We start from the raw sequence: 21,342 nt of genomic DNA, 5'->3' as shown, positions 1-21,342 counted from the left end.
TAAAATAATTATATGAAATTCGATTATTCCGATATTTGGATAATGTAATTTAATTATAATTAACTTTAATTATAAAATAAAATTATAATTTGTGTCTGAATTTATTATTCATAAAATAAATTATTTAAATAGAAAATTAATGAGCAAGTACAAATGATTTAAACATAATACGCGGGATAATCAAGCAAAAAAATTGAGAGACATTGATAACTATTGCATAATATATATAATAATAATAATTATTTTTATGAAGATCTGAATAATATTGTATTAGTAATAATTTTAATAAAGAAAGTAAGACAGATTTTTAATTAACGATTCACTAGAATAATTTTTTTGGTGTTGTTATTTTCATTTTTTTTTTTTACCCTATACTTTTATATCAAGCGGATATTAACGAGGGATAATTAAAAATGCGATGCCGAGGGCATTAGTTCTTAGCAGCTGGGGAGTTAGATTGTTATTTTTATTATTTTTATTCGCGACTAGCGTAACCTCGCGTCCGCTCTCTAGAGACACTCTTGTCAACGCTCGCTAGATATGTATTTTATTTCATTTTATTTTATTCTATATACTGTATGATGTATGAGATGAATGATATGTGTGCTAGGGATATTTACTAGGCATACATGTAAATACGCGGGACGCGTAAGGGTGCAAACAAGGGACGAAGGAATGTGGAATATGGAGTGTAGGGTGTGGAGTGTAGAGCGTGCCCCATTCTTAGGGTTCCATTTGATCGACAGGGGCACGGGGACCACAAGCTTTGGGGTTTTTACGCTAGAGGGATTAGTTGTTGATTTTGATGTTAGATTTATTTAGAATTTTTAGGAGTCGATTTGCTGCATTTTTTTTTCTTTTTCAAAAGGAATATTATTATTATTATTAAAAATGAAATTTAATTAATATTTTGCTGTATTAATAATAAAAATCTAAAAAATGAGAATACTGATGAATCTTTAAGTCAAGAATATTATTTTACAAATTCATTAATTTAATCTATACTATTAAGAAAATAAGAAAAATTTTTAGAAGTCGATTTGCTGGATTTTTTTTTCTTTTTCAAAAGGAATATTATTATTAAAAATTAAATTTAATTTATATTTCGTTATTTTAATAATAAAAATTAAAATGATAATAATAAATTTTTAAGGCAAGATTATTATTTCATGAATTCATTAATTTAATCTAAATTATTAAGAGAATAAGAAAAATTTTGTCTCCAGGTTTTCAAGGTTTCATTTCATTCTCACCGATAGTTAATTTATTATGATAAGTATTTAGGCTGCATTCGAAAATGCAATCTCTAGATATATAATTAAGAAAGGACCTTGTATCTTGTGAACTATTGGCATTTTTAGTGATCTAAGCTCATACTGATGTTACATTCATTGAGACCTTTCATTTGAGTACCCACATCAATTTTTCATATATTTTATGGATTTGTATATTTCACAAATACCATATATATATATATATATATATATATATATATATATATATATATATATATATATATATATATAATACATAAAAAATGCGATGTGGGAACTCAAATGAAAGGTCTCGAAAAATGTAACATCGAAATGAGTTTATATTCTGAAAAATGTCAATTATTAAGAAATGACATTGTATCTTGTCAACTATTGACATTTTTGCAGATATAAGCTCATCCTGATGTTACACTCATCAAGACCTTTCATTTGAGTACCTACATCAATTCTTCATATATTTATATATGTTATATATTTATATATATCAAAAATGCATGTGGGTACTCAAATGAAAGCTCTTGCTGAGTGTAATATCGGAATGAGCTTACATCTTTAAAATTGTCAATAGTTAAGAAAGTAGAGTGTAATTTAACATAATTAGGAAACTACCTTGTACCTTGTAAACTATTGACATTTTTAAAGATATAAGCTCACCCCGAGGTTATACTCATCAAGACCTTTCATTTGAGTACCTACATTAATTTTTCAGATATTTTATATATTTGTATATATTATATATATGTATATATGAAAAATATATCAAAAACGCATGTGGGTACTCAAATGAAAGCTTTTGATAAGTGTAACATCAAATTGAGCTTATGTTGTTAAAATATATATTATATATATGTATATATGAAAAATATATAAAAAATGTATGTGAGTACTCAAATGAAAGCTCTTGATGAATGTAACGTCGTGACGAGCTTATATCTTTAAAAATGTCAATATTTAAGAAAGTACAGTGCAATTTAGCAAAAGTCATTATACTACTCATATTTTTTAATTTTTATTAAAAGTAAAGCTTTTAAAAATTATAAAAATGAACTATAATTAAAAATATCTAAAAAAAACTATTTGAGAGCCATTTTTTTAAATTTATAAATAATAAATTTAATAAAATACTTATCCTCAAAAAAAATCCAAGAGACTATTTAAATTTACAATTATCGTATTAACTATCAATTACTTCTAATAATAAGGAGGAGGAATAAATAACAGCATTATTTTTAAAAACAATTTTGTTTATTTCGCACAAGACATACACCGTATCTAATCATAAATGTCGATCGTTAAGTCCAAACACTATTTTAATTACTTTAATTCAATATATTTATATTAATATAATATAATATTTATAATTTATAATAAATAATAACTGAGTTGTCGATGATTTGTTGATTTAATTCCTTACAGTTTCATTTAATTAATTAATTAATAACGTTCGGACTGGACTGTCTTGTCGTTGAGTCAGTTTCCTTTTTATTTCTTTCCTCTTCAATCTGTCTCCTTATCTTCGTATTGACCAAATATTATCAAGTCTTCATAATAATCTATCAAAAATCCTACAGAGCTCCCGATTAAATACTCCATTTTATTTAATTACTTATAATTATTATTTTTATTATTATTAAATCGCTTCAGTCACGTCTAATTTTTTTTTCCCTTGTCCAATTACTCATTCATCCCTGGCTCAATTTTTATTTTTTTTTTTTACCTCAAAGAGTCTCTATATAATATAACTACTCGTGAGTTTTTAAACTAACGTTTTTATTTTTATTGGAATAATTACTGTTTATTTTGTTACCCTGTATGTAAATAGACGCATTTTATGACAGAATAAGTGACTTATTTTCCAATTTTCAAAAACTTTCCTTAAAAAAAAAAAAAAAAATTTTTTTTTCTTATTCTTTCATTAAAACACGTTTTAAATATATATGTAGTACAATTTAAATTACAGTAAGTGTAAAAAGGACGAAGGTAAGGACACAATTTAAATAAAAAAAAAAAAAAAATTATAATTTAATAATTTATATTACGTTTATTTATTTTACACTACTGCGATAAATAAAAAATGAGTGACAAGTCGTAGAATTAAATTTTTGGTAATTATTTACAAGTCGGGTCAATTATTTTAATTTTTATTTTTTTGAAAAAAATTTCTATTTAATTTCATTCATATTTTTTATTAATAATTAAGATTTTGTTAATTAATTAATAATTAAGATTTTTATTAAGATTCTATTTTTATTTTTGAAAAATAAATTAAAAAATTAACAATTTAAAAAAAAAAGTTGACTATCACAATTTTAAAAAATTTATAAATTTTTAAATTTGAAAAAAAAAATTTAATTTTTAAATTTAATAAAAAATTGTGATATTCAATTTTTTTTTAATTATTTATTTTTTTATATACTTTTCAAAAAAAAATATATCAAAATGATAAAAAAAAATTAAAATAGAAATTTTATCCAAAAATATGAGAGCTAAAAATTTTTTCCAATTTTTGAAGACAAAAAAAGCTATTAAAATCTTTAATTTTTTTTTTTTCACGACATTATATATCATAAATGCGTCTTAAAAACAAGCAGAATAAAAAGAAAATTTAAAAATATCAATTTTTCACCTAAATATGATCAAAAATAGAGTAAACCCCACTTGTAAATAATTACCAAAATTTTTAATTACCATTTAATCAATAAATTGTTTCCTTTAAGCTCAAATATGTACGACTAATTAATAAAGTCTTACCGCGTACGCTGGGGGCAGTGCTATTGTATGTACAGTACTGGATATTTATTAATTTTATTATTTATTAAATAAATAATTTTATTTATTTGTTTTATTATAAACAGGGACAGAGAAATTGTCTAATAAATCAGCCTCTCAACTAGTAATAATCGATTTAATTTTAATATTTTTATTTAAGTAATAAATGTACTTTTTTGAGTACATTTTATTTCGTATGGGTATTTAATTTTATTAAATGTTTCATTTTATTTATATTACTTTAACGCTACAACTAATATCGAGACTATTTGATATGAGTGTATTTTTTTATTTAATTACATTTTATTAATTACCCATTTTTTCACTCACTCTCACTTTTTCGATTATTGTTTCAATAATCAAGCTTATTGCCTACTTTTTAGGAACAGTTTTATCATTCAAAAATTTTTTTAATCCCCCGAAAAAATTTTTTTTTTTAAATAAAAAATGAAATTTTTTTGTAAGAGTTAAATAAATTTTTTTCTGCTTTAAAAATATTTTTTTATTCAATTTTTATGATTCAAAATGTTTTTATTTTAAATAAAAAATTTTTTAATTCAAAATTTTTTATTTTCATAAAAAATTTTTTAATACAAAATTTTTTAATTTAAAAAAAAAATTTTTTTTCTCAAATAAAAAATTTTGAAGATTTCAAAAAAAATTTTTGAAATTTTTGGTAAAAATTTTTTTAAGAATAAAAATTGACTAAAAAAAAAATTGTGTCTTAAACCAAAAAAAAATTATTAATTTTTTGTGTATTAAAAAAAAAATAATAAATAACTGATTTTTATAAGAAAAAAAAAAAAAAAAAAAAAAAAATAAACGAGGGATTTTTATTAATTGAAATAAAATTTAAAAAATTGATACGAAAATTGAAATTCAAACGAATGCTTACAGCATTAACAATCAACTGCAATAAATAATAATAATAATAATAATAATAATAATAATAATAATAATTATAAAAATAGTAATAATAATATTCAATAATAAAAAAAAACAATCACACAAAATCCCCGAACAATTTTCAAAACATGAAAATCCCTCTGGAGGCGATGATCATCCTTAATAATAATTAATAATCAATAGCGATAAAAAAGAGCTTTAAAAACAACTTTGGCATCTTCCTACATCAACATTAAAAACAAAACCTCAAATGCTTATCATAAATTTAAAATTAAATAATCAAAAAATAAAATCTAATATGTAACTAATAATAAACCGTAAACGTAACCATTAATTAATTATAAATTAATAATTAATAACTCGCTCGGAAAACAATTTACACCTTCCGATAATTTACAATGTACAAAATAAAATAACCAATTACATATTCCATCCTCGCATCTACAATATCAATATACATTTATTTATATATATTTATTTATTATATATATATTTACCATTAAATAAATAATCTTCAATGCGATAATAAACTTGCTATCGTGTATTTTTTTTATTATTTATATTTATATATTTATATATCTCTTAAAACTACCTTAAAGTATTTAAAATTATTATTCACATAATTTTCATACATATAAATTATTTATATACTTCTGGATGCTCCAGTGGTAACCATTAATCTTAGTATCGTTAAGTATCTTCAATGGTTTCTTCAAACCCCGTCATAATAATAATAACTAATAATAATAACCATCAGACTTGTCCCTAATAAACAGTATAGGGCGGCTGGGGCCAGAGCGGCGGAATAGGCGGCGGAAGACTGCCGCTCCAGGATCAAGTGTCCTTGGTGCTAAGACTTGAGTCCTCGTCCTGGCTCCCGGGATAGGGCAGTCCCAATTTGGGTCCCTGTTGAACAACAACGACGCACTTTCTCATATGTTTTTCCAACGTACTAGGAACCGAGAAGGGCATTTCGCAGAACCGGCACTTGTAAGTATCTTTCCCGTGCCTACCGTGAGTTTTCATGTGCCTAGTGAGCTTGGAACTCTGAGCGCATGCGTAGGAACAGAGCTCGCACTTGTAAGGCTTCTCACCAGTGTGAGAGCGCCTGTGCACCGTCAAATTGGAACAGTTTTTAAAAACCTTCCCGCAGTACTCGCAAGTGTCGTTCCTGCCGTGGCGTTCCTTCTTTAAAAGCGGACTGGGCAGTCCTTGAAGTGCCAAACTGGACGTGGTGGCCTTGGTGACCTTCCGGAACTCACTGTTCTCCAGATAATGCGCACTAGGCAGCCAAAGGCCCCCAAAATCGGGTCCAGCGCGCGGAAAAGTCCCCGAGAAAATGTTCGCAGTCGCGGAAGAATTAAAATTCGGAGAAAGAGCGCTGTCCTTTTCTTTGTTGTTGTTCAGGGAGTTCGTGAGATTCGAGGGACTCTCGGTTTTAAGGAACCCCCCGCGGTGGTTCTCCTGGAGGGCCTGGCGGTAGGCTTCGGAGTACTGAGCAATATTATTGAGGCCGAACTTCTCCATAAGATCGCCGACTAAGCTGGGCTTTTGGTCGGGTCTTTGGAGGCCCTCCTCGGAACTCTGACCTTGAGTGGTACTGAGGTCCTCGGGAGTGTTCTCCTCCTCGGTTCGGGTCTTTTGGTCCGTCTCGTCGCCCTCGTCGAGGTCCATGTTCTCGTCGCAGCTGGAACCGTCGTCAGGAACGGTCTCAACGCTGCCTTGGGGGCTCGCGGGGTTTAAAGAATCGGAGTGTTCTTTGCGCATGTGCTTGCGGAGTTCCGAGAAGTTTGAGAGTTCGACGTCGCAGACCTCGCAGCGCGCTATGGCGCCTCCGTCCTGGGACTCCTGGAACTGGTGGTCTTTTTCCTGGTGGCAGCGTCTGTGGACAATTAGGTTCGACTGGAATCGGAACTTTTTATCGCAGACCTCGCAGGTGTAGACTGTTTCTGCGGAGTCTGTGATTATGGGGGTGGAGGGGGGATGGCTGGTTTTATCACTGTCGGTGGAGTTGTTGTTGTTGTGCCCGGGAGGGCTCTGGTTGTAGCAGGGGGAGTTCCCTTTTTGGGTTAAAGCGTGGACTCTCAGGTTCGCGGGGGTCGTGGGGCTGGAGGACAAGTGCGACTCGCTGGAGGAGTTCTGGGGGTTGTTGTTGTTGTTGTTGTTGTTGCTGTTGTTGTTGTTGATGTTGATGTTAGTTGGCTGGGCCGCTAAAGGGGCCTGGTGGGACTGTGGGGTGGCGACATTCGAAACGATCGTGGGATTTGTCGGTGGATTCGTTGGAGCCGCGCCTAAGGGCGGATTAGCGAGGCTCCTTAGGCGCGCCGAATAAAAATCCAGATTCGCTTCGAGTTGGGGTGGGTGGCCCTGGGTTCCGAGACCCCGCGCGTGCGAGAGTTCCGTTAAATTAGCTAGGTTCCGGGCGTTGTTCAGGGTGTCTAAAGAACTCCGGACGAGAGGGTCACCGAGGTTCAGCCCGTCCATTGCGCGGAGCGGGTCTCCGAGGTTCTGGAGGTTCCGCGTCGCGGTTTGGAGGTCCTGGAGGCCTCGGTAGCCTGCCAGGGGGTTTAGGGCTAGAAATTCCGGCCTGAACATCGGGGGCAGGCTCCGTTCCAAGTGCTGGGGCAGTCGCAGGAAACTGTGTAGTGGGTCCGCGACTAGGGAGGAACTTTGAAGTTGCCGGCTGCTGCTGGAACTCGAGGTTGTTCCGCCGGAGGAATTCGCTGCGGAACTTCCGGTGGATTTTCCGCTGAGGTTCAGGTGGTTCGGCGGGCTCAGGTGGTAGGAGTGACTAGGGTTCGGCGTCGGTGGGCTCGGCGCCGGTGTGTTTGATGATGTGTTCGCTGAGGAGTTTGGCAGGCCGTATAATCTTGCTCCGTGGACGCTTTGCACGTGCTGGATCAGGTCCCACGCGGATGTTAGGCGCCGCGAACACTGCGAACATTGCAGGCATCTTGGCTCTGAAACATAAAGTAAGGGTGATTGTTAGATTTTTTAAATTCTAAGGTTTTTTTTGGATTTTTGGAGGTGGTTTGGTAGAACATGAATTTTGGTTTAATGGTTAGAGATATCGAGAATGCTAAAGACCTTTTTTGTAGAGAATAAAATTTCCTACAAAAAATAAATTTTATAACTTTTTGATATTTTTAGTCGAGAATTTTAAGGTTTGATTATTTTTTATTGATTTTATGACAAAAAGTTTGGAAAATCCAAAAGTGCACGACTCATAATACTCATTTGATTAATGACATTAAAGTTAGCTGTCACTTGATCATTTTTTAATTTTTTTTTAACAAACAAATTTGTTTGAAAAATTTATTTTTTAAAAATTGCATTTTAAAATTTTTTAAATTTCTATATGTCAATTTTTTTTTTGCTATCATTTATTTGTTACGTAAACTCTTAAAATTATTAATTATCTGCTAAATTAATTTTTATACTTAATTATGAAATATTAATAAAATAAAGAATATGAAAAAAAATGTATGAAACAGCAAAAATAGTACGATAATGTGCAAGCGCCTCTAGTCGGATAAATGTACACAAAATATATAGTCTTCTGGTTTTTGTTTTATTTTATTAATTGTATATAAACGACACTGAATTACCAAGCCATTCACATTCGGTGACCTACAATTCTTCCAAAGAATTAAAAAAAACAAAATTTAACTCTATTAATGCATTTTTTTGGAAGTTACAGTGTTTTCAGAGTTTCATACATGACGAACAGAAAATTTTTTGACCTATTTTGATGTTTTTTTCCGTTTCTATTGCATTAAATAAATTTTTTAAAAGTGTTAAATTAATCTCTGTTAAATTATCTTGACAATAGTTTGCAAAATATATTGATTTCGTGAACTTACGAGACTATAATAGTAAAAATAGTTGCCGAAATAAGGAGAAAAAAATTTTTCGATTGTAAAGTACTCTCTGATGCTTCGGATGATTTTTTCAGCCTTTTAAATTTAAAATAATTGAGAAAAAATTTATATAAATTTCCCTGGAAAAATGTGTTGGTTGGCAATATTGTTGAAGTAGATCGAAACACATGGCGCTGGGTAGCGATGACACCAGAATGAATATGCGGTGAAAAATCCCGACAAATATGATATCCGGGATTAAAAATATTGAAATTCAAAACCCGTAGGCGCCCCCACCTCCCCACCTCCTAAGGCTGCCGGAACGAATGTCGTTAAGGGTCAGTTTCACAACCCCCGGTTATGACAATGCTTCCTTTCCTCCGTTAAATTTCGGGTTATATTATTTTTTAAATCGCCTCACGGTCCATTTTACTCTCCAGCCCTTACCAAAAATGAAACCGAGACGAGCCCTCGCGTCTGTGATTATGGAGGCATGTGTGAACTTGCAATTCGATACAGCCGCGGCCGACTTACTTGGAATTCTATAGACGACCAACTGATAATAAGGATCACCATCTAGATGTCGACGAAATGATTTATTGATGGATTTTCTTTATTATTTTTTTTACTTTAAAGAAAAATTCACGGTTAAAAATAATTTTTCAAAAATTATTCAAGCTTATTAAATAATAACAAAATTTTTTTTAATCAATAAATGAATTTTTATGCATGCATAAATTTTTAACATAAAAATTGAGCAAGCAGTATAATAGTTTATTTTATTTTCTCATTGACGTTGCGGTTAGAAATTTTTAGCGTCTCGCCTTTTATGTGGCGAGTGACACAACGCAGTGGTCACTGAATGTTTATTCATAAAAGCGCAATAAAACTATCCAACAAAGAAAAATTAACTTCCATATAAAGATTTATAATCTCAATTATTTTAAACAAAAACGACAACAACAGAGCAAAAGGATTTTTTTACATAAAAATGCACCCCACAAAGTGCATTCGTCGCATACGTTATCCAATCGATAATTTAATATCACGCGAGATTAAAGAACCTTTTACCGTTTACCCATCGCAAAAACAATAACTACGTCCTGAGGCCAAAGCTGCACTATTTCATTACATTGCAATCCGCATTTTTGCGCCAAAACCTTTCGCGGTAATTACAAACAGTGACTCATATGTAAATACAAGGCTTATACTGGTGAGGTTTTGTAGATTATAGTGAATGTGAATTTGGTTGTGGAATTAAATAGGAGAAATTGAATGTAAGAAACTGAATGCAAGGTATTAGGAGATGTAGAGTTGGACTACTTGTCATTGTGAGGGTCCTTTGTCATTTTTTTATGCATGAGAAAGGAAGTCCGCGAGATGACCAAAAGAACCGTTGGCTGTTAAACAATGCCATTCCGAACGATTAACCCGTAAACTGCCTTCCAGGCCAATTTGACGGGTAATTTAGAGGGAAAATCACTTGGCCACTACTACCCTTCCTTACTTTTATACTTTCCCATGATTTTTTTTTAAGAAAAAAATTTTTTATTTTATTTAAACGTTTTTTAATAAAATTTTTTATTATTATTTGTAACTTTGCAGTCACTATGTGACTGCCGTGACTTGTGAAATATAGATAAATAAAATTTTGCTTTATTAAATAATGATTCTAATTAAATTGCACTGTACTTTTTTAAATATTGAAATTTTTTAAAACATAAGCTCATCTTGATGTTACACTCATCAAGAGCTTTCATTTGAGTACCCACATGCTTTTTTTATATATTTTTCATATATACATATATATAATATATATTTTAAAGATATAATCTCATCCCGATGTTACACTCATCAAGAGTTTTCATTTGAGTACCCACATGCATTTTTGATATATACATATATATATAATATATACAAATATATAAAATATATGAAAAATTGATGTGGGTACTCAAATGAAAGGTCTTGATGAGTGTAACATCGGGATGAGCTTATATCTTTAGAAATGTCAATAGTTTACAAGATACAAGGTCATTTCTTATATATTGACATTTTTTAAGATTTAAACTCATTTCGATGTTACACTCATCGAGACCTTTCTTTTGAGTACCCAACGGGATTTTTTATATATTTTACATATATGATATTTGTGAAATATATATAATATATAAAATATATTAAAAATTGATGTAGGTACTCAAATGAAAGGTCTTGATGAGTGTAACATCAGGATGAGCTTATATCTTAAAAAATGTCAATAGATCACAAGATACGTCATCTCTTAATACCATAAAAACCCATTTTATCATGTAAATATACCGGCAATAAAATTTTGCTTATTCTCTTAATAATATAGATTATTTTGAATAAAATGTTAAACATACGAAAAAATTATAAAAAAAAATTTTTGTAAAAAATTTAATTTTCTACAAAAAAGTTCTTGCCAATTTTTTCGTATTTTTTATTCTTTAGAAAAAACACGAATTTTATAGTTGTTACTAATTATTTTTCAAGTTTATTAAAACAAAAATAAATAAAAATAAAATAAGAGACCTTTTTTGTTGGAAATTAAATTTTCTATGACGAAGATAAAATTTTTCAAATTTTTGATATTTTAGGGAGAATATTGATTTAAAGAAAAAAAAAGTTTTCTTCAATTGATTTTTTTTAAAAAAAGTATATTTAATTTTTTATTGCAATTTTTCAGCGGCGTATTCTCGAAACTCCAGCTAAGCGACTGGTTCTTGTCATCTATTAATCGGAGTTTGGAATTAATTCGAGTGACAGTTGCTAAACTAAAAAGTAAACAAGTAAATACGAGAAAAGCTTAAAGGAGATGATAAATCTCGGGTATGAATTGAACTTGTTCGCGAACTTTTAAAATGTCGCCGTTATTGTTTGCCGCAGTTGTGAAAGATTAAATAAAATCCGAGAGAGACCGGGTATCAAAAAGGCGAAAGAGAGATGAGCAGAAGAGCAAGAACAAGAAGGAGGAGAAAGAGGAGGAGGAGGAGGTGGAGGAAAAAAAGAAGGGCGACGAGATAAAGAGATCCTAATTGGAACGTTCTCTTTAGGATTTCTTGAGACGTATCGGGTAATCTTTGTAGCTGAGAGATAGACTCTCGAGAAAGAAGAAGAAAAAGGTCTTAAAGTACAGCTTTTAGTTTTTTTCGACATCAGAGCCCGATTGATTGTAATTTCTGGAGTGTCTTTACTTGCTGGAATAAAGTTTAAGTAAAGGCTGTACTACTTAGTATGTATAAATCCAATTGATTAACTATTTGTTTTACGCTCAGCTGTTCCCTGTCCACCCACGGTCTTTTTTTTTATTTCTCGAGGTTTGATTTTCTGGAAGGAGGATTTCGAACCAGAGCCAGAAGCCAGGAGCCAGATCAAGGATAAGAAGTTGTGTGAAAAAAATGGTAATGGAGAGTCGTAGTAGTCGGAGATAAGCAAGTGTCTGAGTATATTATGAAGGTGTATCGATTCGAGCTTTCATATGCAAACCTTGTGAGCTGACATCCCTCAGGATTATTTTTCTCTTTATTCTCTGGCTTTTTCCACCCTTGGATTTTTTATTTTTATGTATAAATACGTAACTGCTTTATTCGCGAGTGTGTTACGTTAAATTTAAAATGCATTCTTTATGTTCTAAGTCAGTTCTAAGTTAACAATATCTTATTCTATTCATTTTATAGAAGGGCAATATTAACTATTTTTTAAAATTTCAAGTCCAAAGTTGATGTGAGACCACTTATGGTCATATAAGATCACATATGAACAATGTAAAACATCGATGATCATATGAGATCACATTTAAAGCATATGGGACCATATCTGATCACATAAAGCCACATATAATCAGAAATGAAGCATACAAGACCTTAAATCTTTATAAAAGATTACATTTGATCATAAAAGTTTATATGTAAGGCATATAAAATCACATATTGACCATATAAAACCACATTTGATCATATATGAGGTATATAAGGCCCTGAATAATCATATAAGACTCCATATGATCACATAGAGCCACATATAATCAAAAATGATTCATATAAAACTATGTAGGATCTTAATTGAAGCATATAAAACCTTGAATCTTCATACAGGATCACATATGATCGCAAAAATTTATATTTAAGGCATATAAAATCACATATTGACCATATAAAACCACATTTGATCATATATGAGGTATCTAAGGCCCTTAATAATCATATAAGACTCCATATGATCACATAGAGCCACATATAATCAAAAATGATTCATATAAAACTATTTAGGATCTTAATTGAAGCATATAAAACCTTGAATCTTCATAAAAGATCACATATGATCGCAAAAATCTATGTGCAAGCCATATAAAATCACATATTGAGCATATAAAACGACATTTGATCATATTTGAGGTATATAAGGCCCCGAATTTTCATATGAGACTCTATATGATCTCATAAAGTCACATATAATAAAAAATGAAGCATATAAAACCATATATGAGTATATGAGGTCACACATGATTTTTTAAGAACTCATATAATCATATTGTATCATATATGAAGCATATAAAACCTTACACACATCTTTTACCTATTAATAATTGATATTAAATAATTTATTTACATATCTCACGTTAAAAAATTACAACAGATTGGAATTTACTACAAATCTTTAATTAAAAAATTTTTTATATAAAAACTATTACTTGAATTCTATAAATTCTTTAATAATTTTAAAATGTGATAAAAAATTTAATGATTGACCATTCAATTAATCGTTAATAACCTCAACCATAAATTAGAACGCAGGTGATTAAGTCTACAGTAGTAGATAAAATAGTTATGTCGTGACAGTAACAGAAACCACTTGGACGTTAGTTGATCGAATTAAAAATTTTAGATATTAATTTTACAAAATATCAGTGACTTTTAACAATGGATAAAAGATTGATGTTTCTATTAATTTTATTTGTCATTGAATTGACACATTCTAAGCCGCAAGAAAATAAAACTCTAGGTGCTTGGGAAATTAATTTTGATGGGAATTTATTCAGTGAGGAAAACTGTGAAGCTGTTCTTATTTCGCCGCAATCACTTCTTGCAGAAGCCGAGTGCGTTCAAAGGTTCGTTTAAAATAAATAACTTTTATCACTATTATTTTACTGATTTTAATTAAATCACTAATGATTTTTTTAGGGGACTTAATATCAGTGATGCTCACATTTCCGTAAATTACCGACACGTTTTAGGCGTGTACGTTAATGTGGCCACGATAAACAAGAGCAATGTCCATTTTTCCGAAGGCATAAAAGAAAATCTCAATATAATTGTGTCAAAAATCGCGTTATTGATCACTGATCAGCCGGTCATATCTTCGGATTACTCGAAATTGTCAACGGCTGCGTTGGTCCTCACTTACAACGATCCTTGCGGGTACAAAGAGGAAAATTTGATAGTCGAAATGGCGCTAAGTAACGATGGATTGATTGATTTCACGCATTGCTTTGTTCCTGCGTTTAATGAGACTGACATTAATGTCAGTCCTTGCAAAGCTTTGGATGACAATATTTTTTGTACTTACAACAAGGAGGTAAATTTTTTATTTTTTATTCATATTTTGTATGGTAAATTTTTGTAATAGATCAAATTAATTATTGATATTGTTTGCAGATGCGCGACAAAAATTTGAGGCTAAGAAATTTTGTCTACTGTCAAAAAAAAAGTGGAGAAGAAAAATTTGTGATTGGAATGCTGATGGAAAAGACAATAAATGATTTGAAAGGGTTAAGTGATTCGGAAATGCCCGAAAAATTTTTTGTAGAAAGTCTTATTGCGTCAGGATACATTTATTTTTAGTAAATTTTGAATTTTTTATTTTTCTTCATCCATTTTTTAATTTTATATTAATTTTATTGATAAATATTTGAAAAAACTATTTGAAAATCAAAATTTTAATTGTACAGAAAATGATCGTGGAAAATTTATTAAAAATAAAAAAAATATTTTTAATTGTACCTGCGTTAATCTTAATTTCTTGTATGAGATTTTATGTATATACGTTTTAAAAATAATAAAGTACATGTATAAAAAAAATTGTTTTTTTTTTTTTAATTATTAGATTTGATATTTATTTAAAAATTAATAAGCTTATATATTTTTGTTTTTTTAATTAAAATTTTTCTAGTGGAAAAAAATCTATAATAATTACTGCCAATAAATTTCTCTTAGCAACAAGAATGTGTACAGAAACTTGCAGCGCGGGAGTCTTGGGTTCGAAACCCGGAGCGGGTTAGTGATTGACATTAATTTTTCCAAAATTTATTATTTAAAATTTTTTAAAAATTTATCATTTAAAATTCTCTCAGAAATTATTTTAAAAATAAATGATACTCTTTTTATCTTCAAAAAAATTCTAATTTTTTTTTTGGATTAATTTTAGATACTTTTTATATCTTTTTAATGATTAATTTTTGACAAAAATCAATTAAAAATTTTTAAAAAATTTATTTTAAAATAACTGATACTTTCTTTATCTTCAAAAAATTTCATTTTTTTTTAAATTAATTTTAGATACTTTTTATATTTTTTTAATTGTTAATTTTTGATAAAAATTACTTAAAAAATTTTTTATTGATCATAAAAAATTCAATAAATACTAATGTGAAATTTAAAAAAAAATTTGGAATTTAAAATTAAAGTAACAAAAAATTACCATGGATAAAAAGTTTTTGAGAGTATGTATCATTTTTATTTTGTCTGGGTCGCGTCTTGTACAAGATTATAAAGTTTGAGCCAGAAGAATAAATATAAACATAAATAAAAATAAAAAGGGATGAAAAAGTGAGACAATTCCGGAGATAGAGCCAATTCGCGGGCAATTCTCCTTAGCCCTCGGCGACCCGGGAGTCCGGACATCTCGCCGAGGGTCTGGTCTTGGGATTTGAGTTCTCGACCGAGTTATAGACGCGATAAACAGGCGGAAAAGGGAAAAGCACATATGGGGCCACCAAGTCGTGCAGTCACAGTTCACGGATCACGTCATATTGCGAATATCGAGACACTATAGAGATTGAGAATTAATATTCCAAATATTCCAGACAGCTTTGACACCTATCAAGCCTTTGTGTCGGATCAAAATTTCATCTGGTTTTTAATTTTAATGTTTTAGAAATAAAATAAAATGACAAAATTATATAAATCGAACACGTGTGCCGATGAATAGACAGGGTGGCCTGTCCAGTGGGACAAATGAAACTAAATAATGAAAAGTAAAAAATATAACAACATCCCCTGCACTGTATCGCATTGAGATCGCAGAGTAGCGTATGATCGCTTATTTGATACGTTCTAGCTTGGACGAGACGAGCAGACCGATGCCCTCGGACAATAGTACCGCAGATTACGTTTTTTAAATTTTAAATCATAAAGCCCAGGGGGTCACAACTGTCCACTGACAATCGCTTTTGTTCGAGAGGTTGCTGTACAAGTGGGTGGAGAATAAAAGTTTATGTTGGACAGAGGTAGTTTATTTATTTATTTATTTTTGGGATCTGATTTGAAGAGTATTTTTTTTTTTTTTATTCTTGATGCTAAAGTGTTTAAAGTTCTAGGTCATAATAACAATATAGAGAATTATTTGTAATAAGGAAGAAAATTTTAAAAATTTTTTAATTAAATAAAATTTTTAATATTAATATTTAGTTTACTATTGAAAAAATTTTTTTGATATTATTTTAATAAATTTTTAGCAAAATTTTGGAGAAAAAATTAATTGATATTTATTAAAATTTATATCAATATTATTAAGAGAATAAGAAAAATTTTGAATATTCATATGATAAAATCGGTTTTTTTAGTGAAATTTAATGTATTACAAAGGTCTTGGTTTGAATTTGTCCCTTTTCATAACATTCTCATGATAGTCAATTTATTATGATAAGTATTTAGGATGCTATATCTCTAGATACATAATTGAGAAATTACCTTGTATCTTGTGAAATATTGACATTTTTAAAGATATAAGCTCACTCCGAGAGTACCCACATCAATTTTTATATATTTTATATATTTATATATATTATATATATGTATATATGAAAAATATATCAAAAATGCATGTTGGTACTCAAAGGAAAGCTCTTAATGAGTGTAATATCGGGATGAGCTTATATGTTTGAAAATATCAATATTTAAGTAAATACAGTGCAATTTAACATAATTAAGAAACGACCTTGCATTTTGTGAACTATTGATATTTTTAAAGATATAAGCTCATCCCGAAATTACACTCATCATGACCTTTCATTTGAGTACCCACATCAATTTTTCATATATTTTATATATTTATATATATTATATATATGTATATATGAAAAATATATCAAAAGTGCATGTGGGTACTCAAATGAAAGCTCTTGATGAGTATAACATCGGGATGAGCTTATATCTTTAAAAACGTCAATATTTAAAAAAGTACAGTGCAATTTAACAAAAGTCATTATTTAATAAAGCAAAATTTTATTTATTTATTTTATTTTTAATTAAAAAACCAACTTAATAATCAATCTTTTTTTTTTTTCGTAAAATTTCTAACAAAATACGAATTTAAAAATTCAAATCAAGTATTAATTATCTTTTTTTTTGTTTATTAAAAAAAAATTCTAGACCTTATTTTTTTTAACTCAATAACATTTTTCTAGCATTTAAAAATTGACTAAACATTTAATGTTTAAAATTCAAATAAAAAATTCAAAACAATAGAGACGACAGGATGGGATTCAGCTATTCATACCGTATAGATTGTACCTCGTGTGCTCGCACGAGACAAGATAGGGAGCGGAACTGGATTTAACCCTTTCAGGTGAGACAGTAAGCAAAGCTAAAACATCTGATGATCTCTCATCTTCTCATTGAACTCGTCCACGCGCGCAACCTCGACCCTTTACAAATTAAAGCTCAACACCGGACTTTTTGTGATACTTTTTTGCCCAGCGAATCCGCGTGGTCCCCCGAGCCCAATTAGAGTCGTCCTATTGTCGAGCCACGTGGTGATCACGAGCCACTCAGTGTCTTTTGCAATTCTCTTTTTTTATCTCTCGAAAATTTTATACTTTTTTTTAAACAAAATAAAAAAAAAACTCACCGGAATTAATAGTATTGGTGTCAGCATCGACGGACTCGGTCTTGACTTTCTTGGTGAGTTCCTCCTTGTCCTCGTCGTTCTCGGTCCGTCTCTTGGGGGTCGAGCTCGCACTGGCTCTTAGCTCGATGGGGCTGCCACTGTCGGTCGCGCTGACCTGGGGCGTAGGAGGGCTTTCGACTCTCCCGATCCTCTTGTTTATCGGCGCGGATATGCTCGGCACCGAGTTAAGCTTCTCGGGGTCCGCGGATTTCAACGCCAGAGCGTCCTCAGGGTCGGAGTCCTCGTGGGCCGTCGTCGGGGGAGGACTATGACACCCCTGGAGGGTACGACAGTGGTTTACCTTGTGCTCTATGAAGCGGACGATCTCGCTCAGAGGGTACGAAATCCGACAGCCTCCACAGTGGACTGTGTCCGGCGGAATCGAACCTTGTGATGGTTCCGCTGTAACGATAAATACATTTTATTTATTATTATTATTTTGAGAAAAATATTGAAGATGCAGAAAAATTATAGACCTTTTTTGTGGAAAGTTAAATTTTATAAAAAAAAGTCATAGTATATTCTTCATATTTTTGATATTTTAGACAGAATATTGACTGAACAAAATTGCATTATCTGTATTATTAAAAAAATAAGCAAAATTTTGTGGCCAGTGTATTTATGTGATAAAGTGGGTTTTTATGGTTAAATTTGGTATTGTTAGAAAAGTCTGAAGCACAACCTGAAGTTGTGCCTTTCCAAGGTTTTATATCATTCTCACCAATAGTCAATTTATGACGATAAATATTTAGGCTGCATTCGAAATTGCTCTATCTCTAGGTACATAATTAAGAAATGACCTTGTATTTCGTGAACTATTGACATTCTTAAAGATATGAGCTCATCCCGATGTTACACTCATCGAGACCTTTCATTTGAGTACCCACATCAATTTTTCATATATTTTATATATTTATATATATGTATATATGAAAAATATATCAAAAATCCATGTGGGTACTCAAATGAAAGGTCTCGAAAAGTGTAACATCGAGATGAGCTTATATCTTTAAAAATGTCAATAGTTATGGAAGTACAGGGCATTTTAACAAATATCTTGTGAACTATTAACATTTTTAAAGTTATAAGCTCATCCCGATGTTACACTCATCATGACCTTTCATTTGAGTACCCACATCATTTTTTTATATATTTATATATATAAATATATGAAAAATATATCAAAAATTCATGTGGGTACTCGAATGAAGGCTCTTGATGAGTGTAACATCAGGATGAGCTTATATCTTAAAAAATGTCAATAGTTAAGAAATGACATTGTATCTTGTCAATTATTGACATTTTTAAAGATATAAGCTCATCCCGATGTTACACTCATCGAGACCTTTCATTTGAGTACCCACATCAATTTTTCATATATTTTATATATTTATATATATTATATATGTATATATGAAAAATAAATCAAAAATGCATGTGGGTATTCAAATGAAAGCTCTTGATGAGTGTCACATCAAGATGAGCTTATATCGTTAAAAACGTCAATAGTTAAGAAAGGACAGTGCAATTTAATAAAATTCATTATTTAATAAAGCAAAATTTTATTTATTTATAGTTCACACATCACGGCAGTCACGTAGTGACTGCAAGGTTGCTAGTTTGCAATTATTATTGTTAGAAAAAGTGAATAAAATTAATTATACATAACAATGTCACTTTGATGAACAAAAATTTATAAATTTATCAATTAAAAGAAAAATATTTTTTACAACTAAAATCACAAAAAAATAGTGATAGAGCGAATTATTAATGGCGTAATAAAAATACGGGGCCAAGTGTAATCGAGATTTCTCGAGTCAACGAGTGATATTATATTATCCGAGTCTATCTCTGTGAGTAGATATATATAATAATTCAGCGTGACTACTTCGGCCGCAGAAAGAGGTCCGAGGTCACCCGCAGACGCAACAATTCACTTTTAGGGCCCTCAGACTTGATACCATGTACTTCTTATATTATATTCGATGGTATTATTCCCAAAAAGGGAGAAGTATTAACATAGAGATTGGCATTAGTGGGTATCGATTTTTCACTTGAATTATTTTTCCCGACTATTAGATTCCCTTTTTTTAATCCCCAATATGCTCATAAGTAATAATTTACGTAAATTCAACAATTAAACTTGCACTTTTTATATTTAAATTCAATTTTATATTTAATAGAAAATGAATTGGTTAATTCTCGAATAATAAATTCAAAAGTTGTACATAGTAACAATATTAATACAGAGAAATAAATTTGAATTTATTACGACCAGAAATTGGAGATTACAATGACGGAGCATAAGAATTACAATAATAATAAATGATAATAAATAATAAAAGTATGTAAATAAAAGTATTTTAAATTCTTTTATCTCGTTTAGTCCTCGTACTCTGCATATTTTAAACTAAATATATACAGACATATTTTAAAAAGTCCATATCTGGGTACCAGTCACTTGAGATAAGTGATAATAGATTTTCTGGGGCGGAGTCACACATACGGAAGACTTTAAAGTCCATTGCGCAAGCCAGAAGGTCCAAGGATTCTGATTGAGAGTGCAGGCCACTCCTCGTATAACATATTTAATGTATGTCGAGTTTTATACGAAAAAAAAAAAATTTGAACTCAGAAAATTCGTAGGAAAAAAGCCGATTTTATTGCTTTAATAATATTTTTTCTTGGTTTATAAATTATCGCTTCGAAATATGTGTATACACAGAAAGAAAAATAGTCTTGAGTCAAGTGTAAATTTTCTTAAATCAAGAAAATCTTAAGGAAGACTGAAAATTTCTTGAATAAAGTTAAAATTTCTTGAACGAAGTTAAATTTTTTTAAGCCAAAAAAATTTCTTCTTGCTCCAAAATAACTTCGGTCTTCCTTATAATTTTCTTGGTCCAAGAAATTTTTTTTTTCTGTATACACTAATAGAAGGATTTATTAACTATTAATAATTTAATTTATTTGAAGACAATTATTGAATTTATTAAATTCTAATAAATATTCGTTAACATTCAATAAATATTTATTTGAGTGGAAAGTACATTTATTAATAGTTAACAAGTATTTATTAATAGTTAATAAATATTTTGTTGAGTGAATTTATTTCTCTTGCAATATGTCACATAATATGAAGATTGCTTATAAATAAAAATGATCTCTATAAATTATTTGCATTATAATAACGTTTATTGTAAGATACCAAATCCTATCACAGCTCATAATTATCTTTTATATTTTAAAATATTAAAAAGGTTAATTTATTTAGTGAATTTAATTCTTATCATGTATTCCAGCTATAGGGTTATAAAAAGTGTCAAAAGAAAATTGCTATTTTTGCT

At 30.1% G+C, this 21,342-nt stretch overlaps 1 protein-coding gene and 1 long non-coding RNA gene across 3 annotated transcripts in view; both read right to left on the bottom strand.

Annotated features, from left to right (window-relative positions):
* The window catches only part of LOC123262399, a 110,206-nt gene that overhangs the window by 45,432 nt on the left and 43,432 nt on the right, over window positions 1–21,342 (bottom strand). The window lies entirely within an intron of this gene.
* The window catches only part of LOC123262377 (B-cell lymphoma/leukemia 11A), a 35,073-nt gene continuing 19,233 nt past the window's right edge, over window positions 5,503–21,342 (bottom strand). Inside the window, exons 2-3 of one of the 2 annotated variants that reach the window (XM_044724550.1) lie at window positions 17,960–18,400; window positions 5,503–7,909 (exon numbers count right to left, since the gene is read on the bottom strand). In XM_044724550.1, coding sequence (XP_044580485.1) covers window positions 5,784–7,909; window positions 17,960–18,400 — 2,567 coding nt within the window. In that variant the 3' untranslated portion in view covers window positions 5,503–5,783. The remainder of the gene's footprint in view (window positions 7,910–17,959; window positions 18,401–21,342) is intronic. The other variant, XM_044724549.1, reaches the window with a different exon arrangement.

The sequence above is a fragment of the Cotesia glomerata genome, linkage group LG4 (genome assembly GCF_020080835.1).
Source record: "Cotesia glomerata isolate CgM1 linkage group LG4, MPM_Cglom_v2.3, whole genome shotgun sequence".
NCBI lineage: Eukaryota > Metazoa > Arthropoda > Insecta > Hymenoptera > Braconidae > Cotesia > Cotesia glomerata.
The sequence above is the reverse complement of the archived record's forward strand: the minus strand, read 5'-3'. Positions and strand labels throughout refer to the sequence as shown.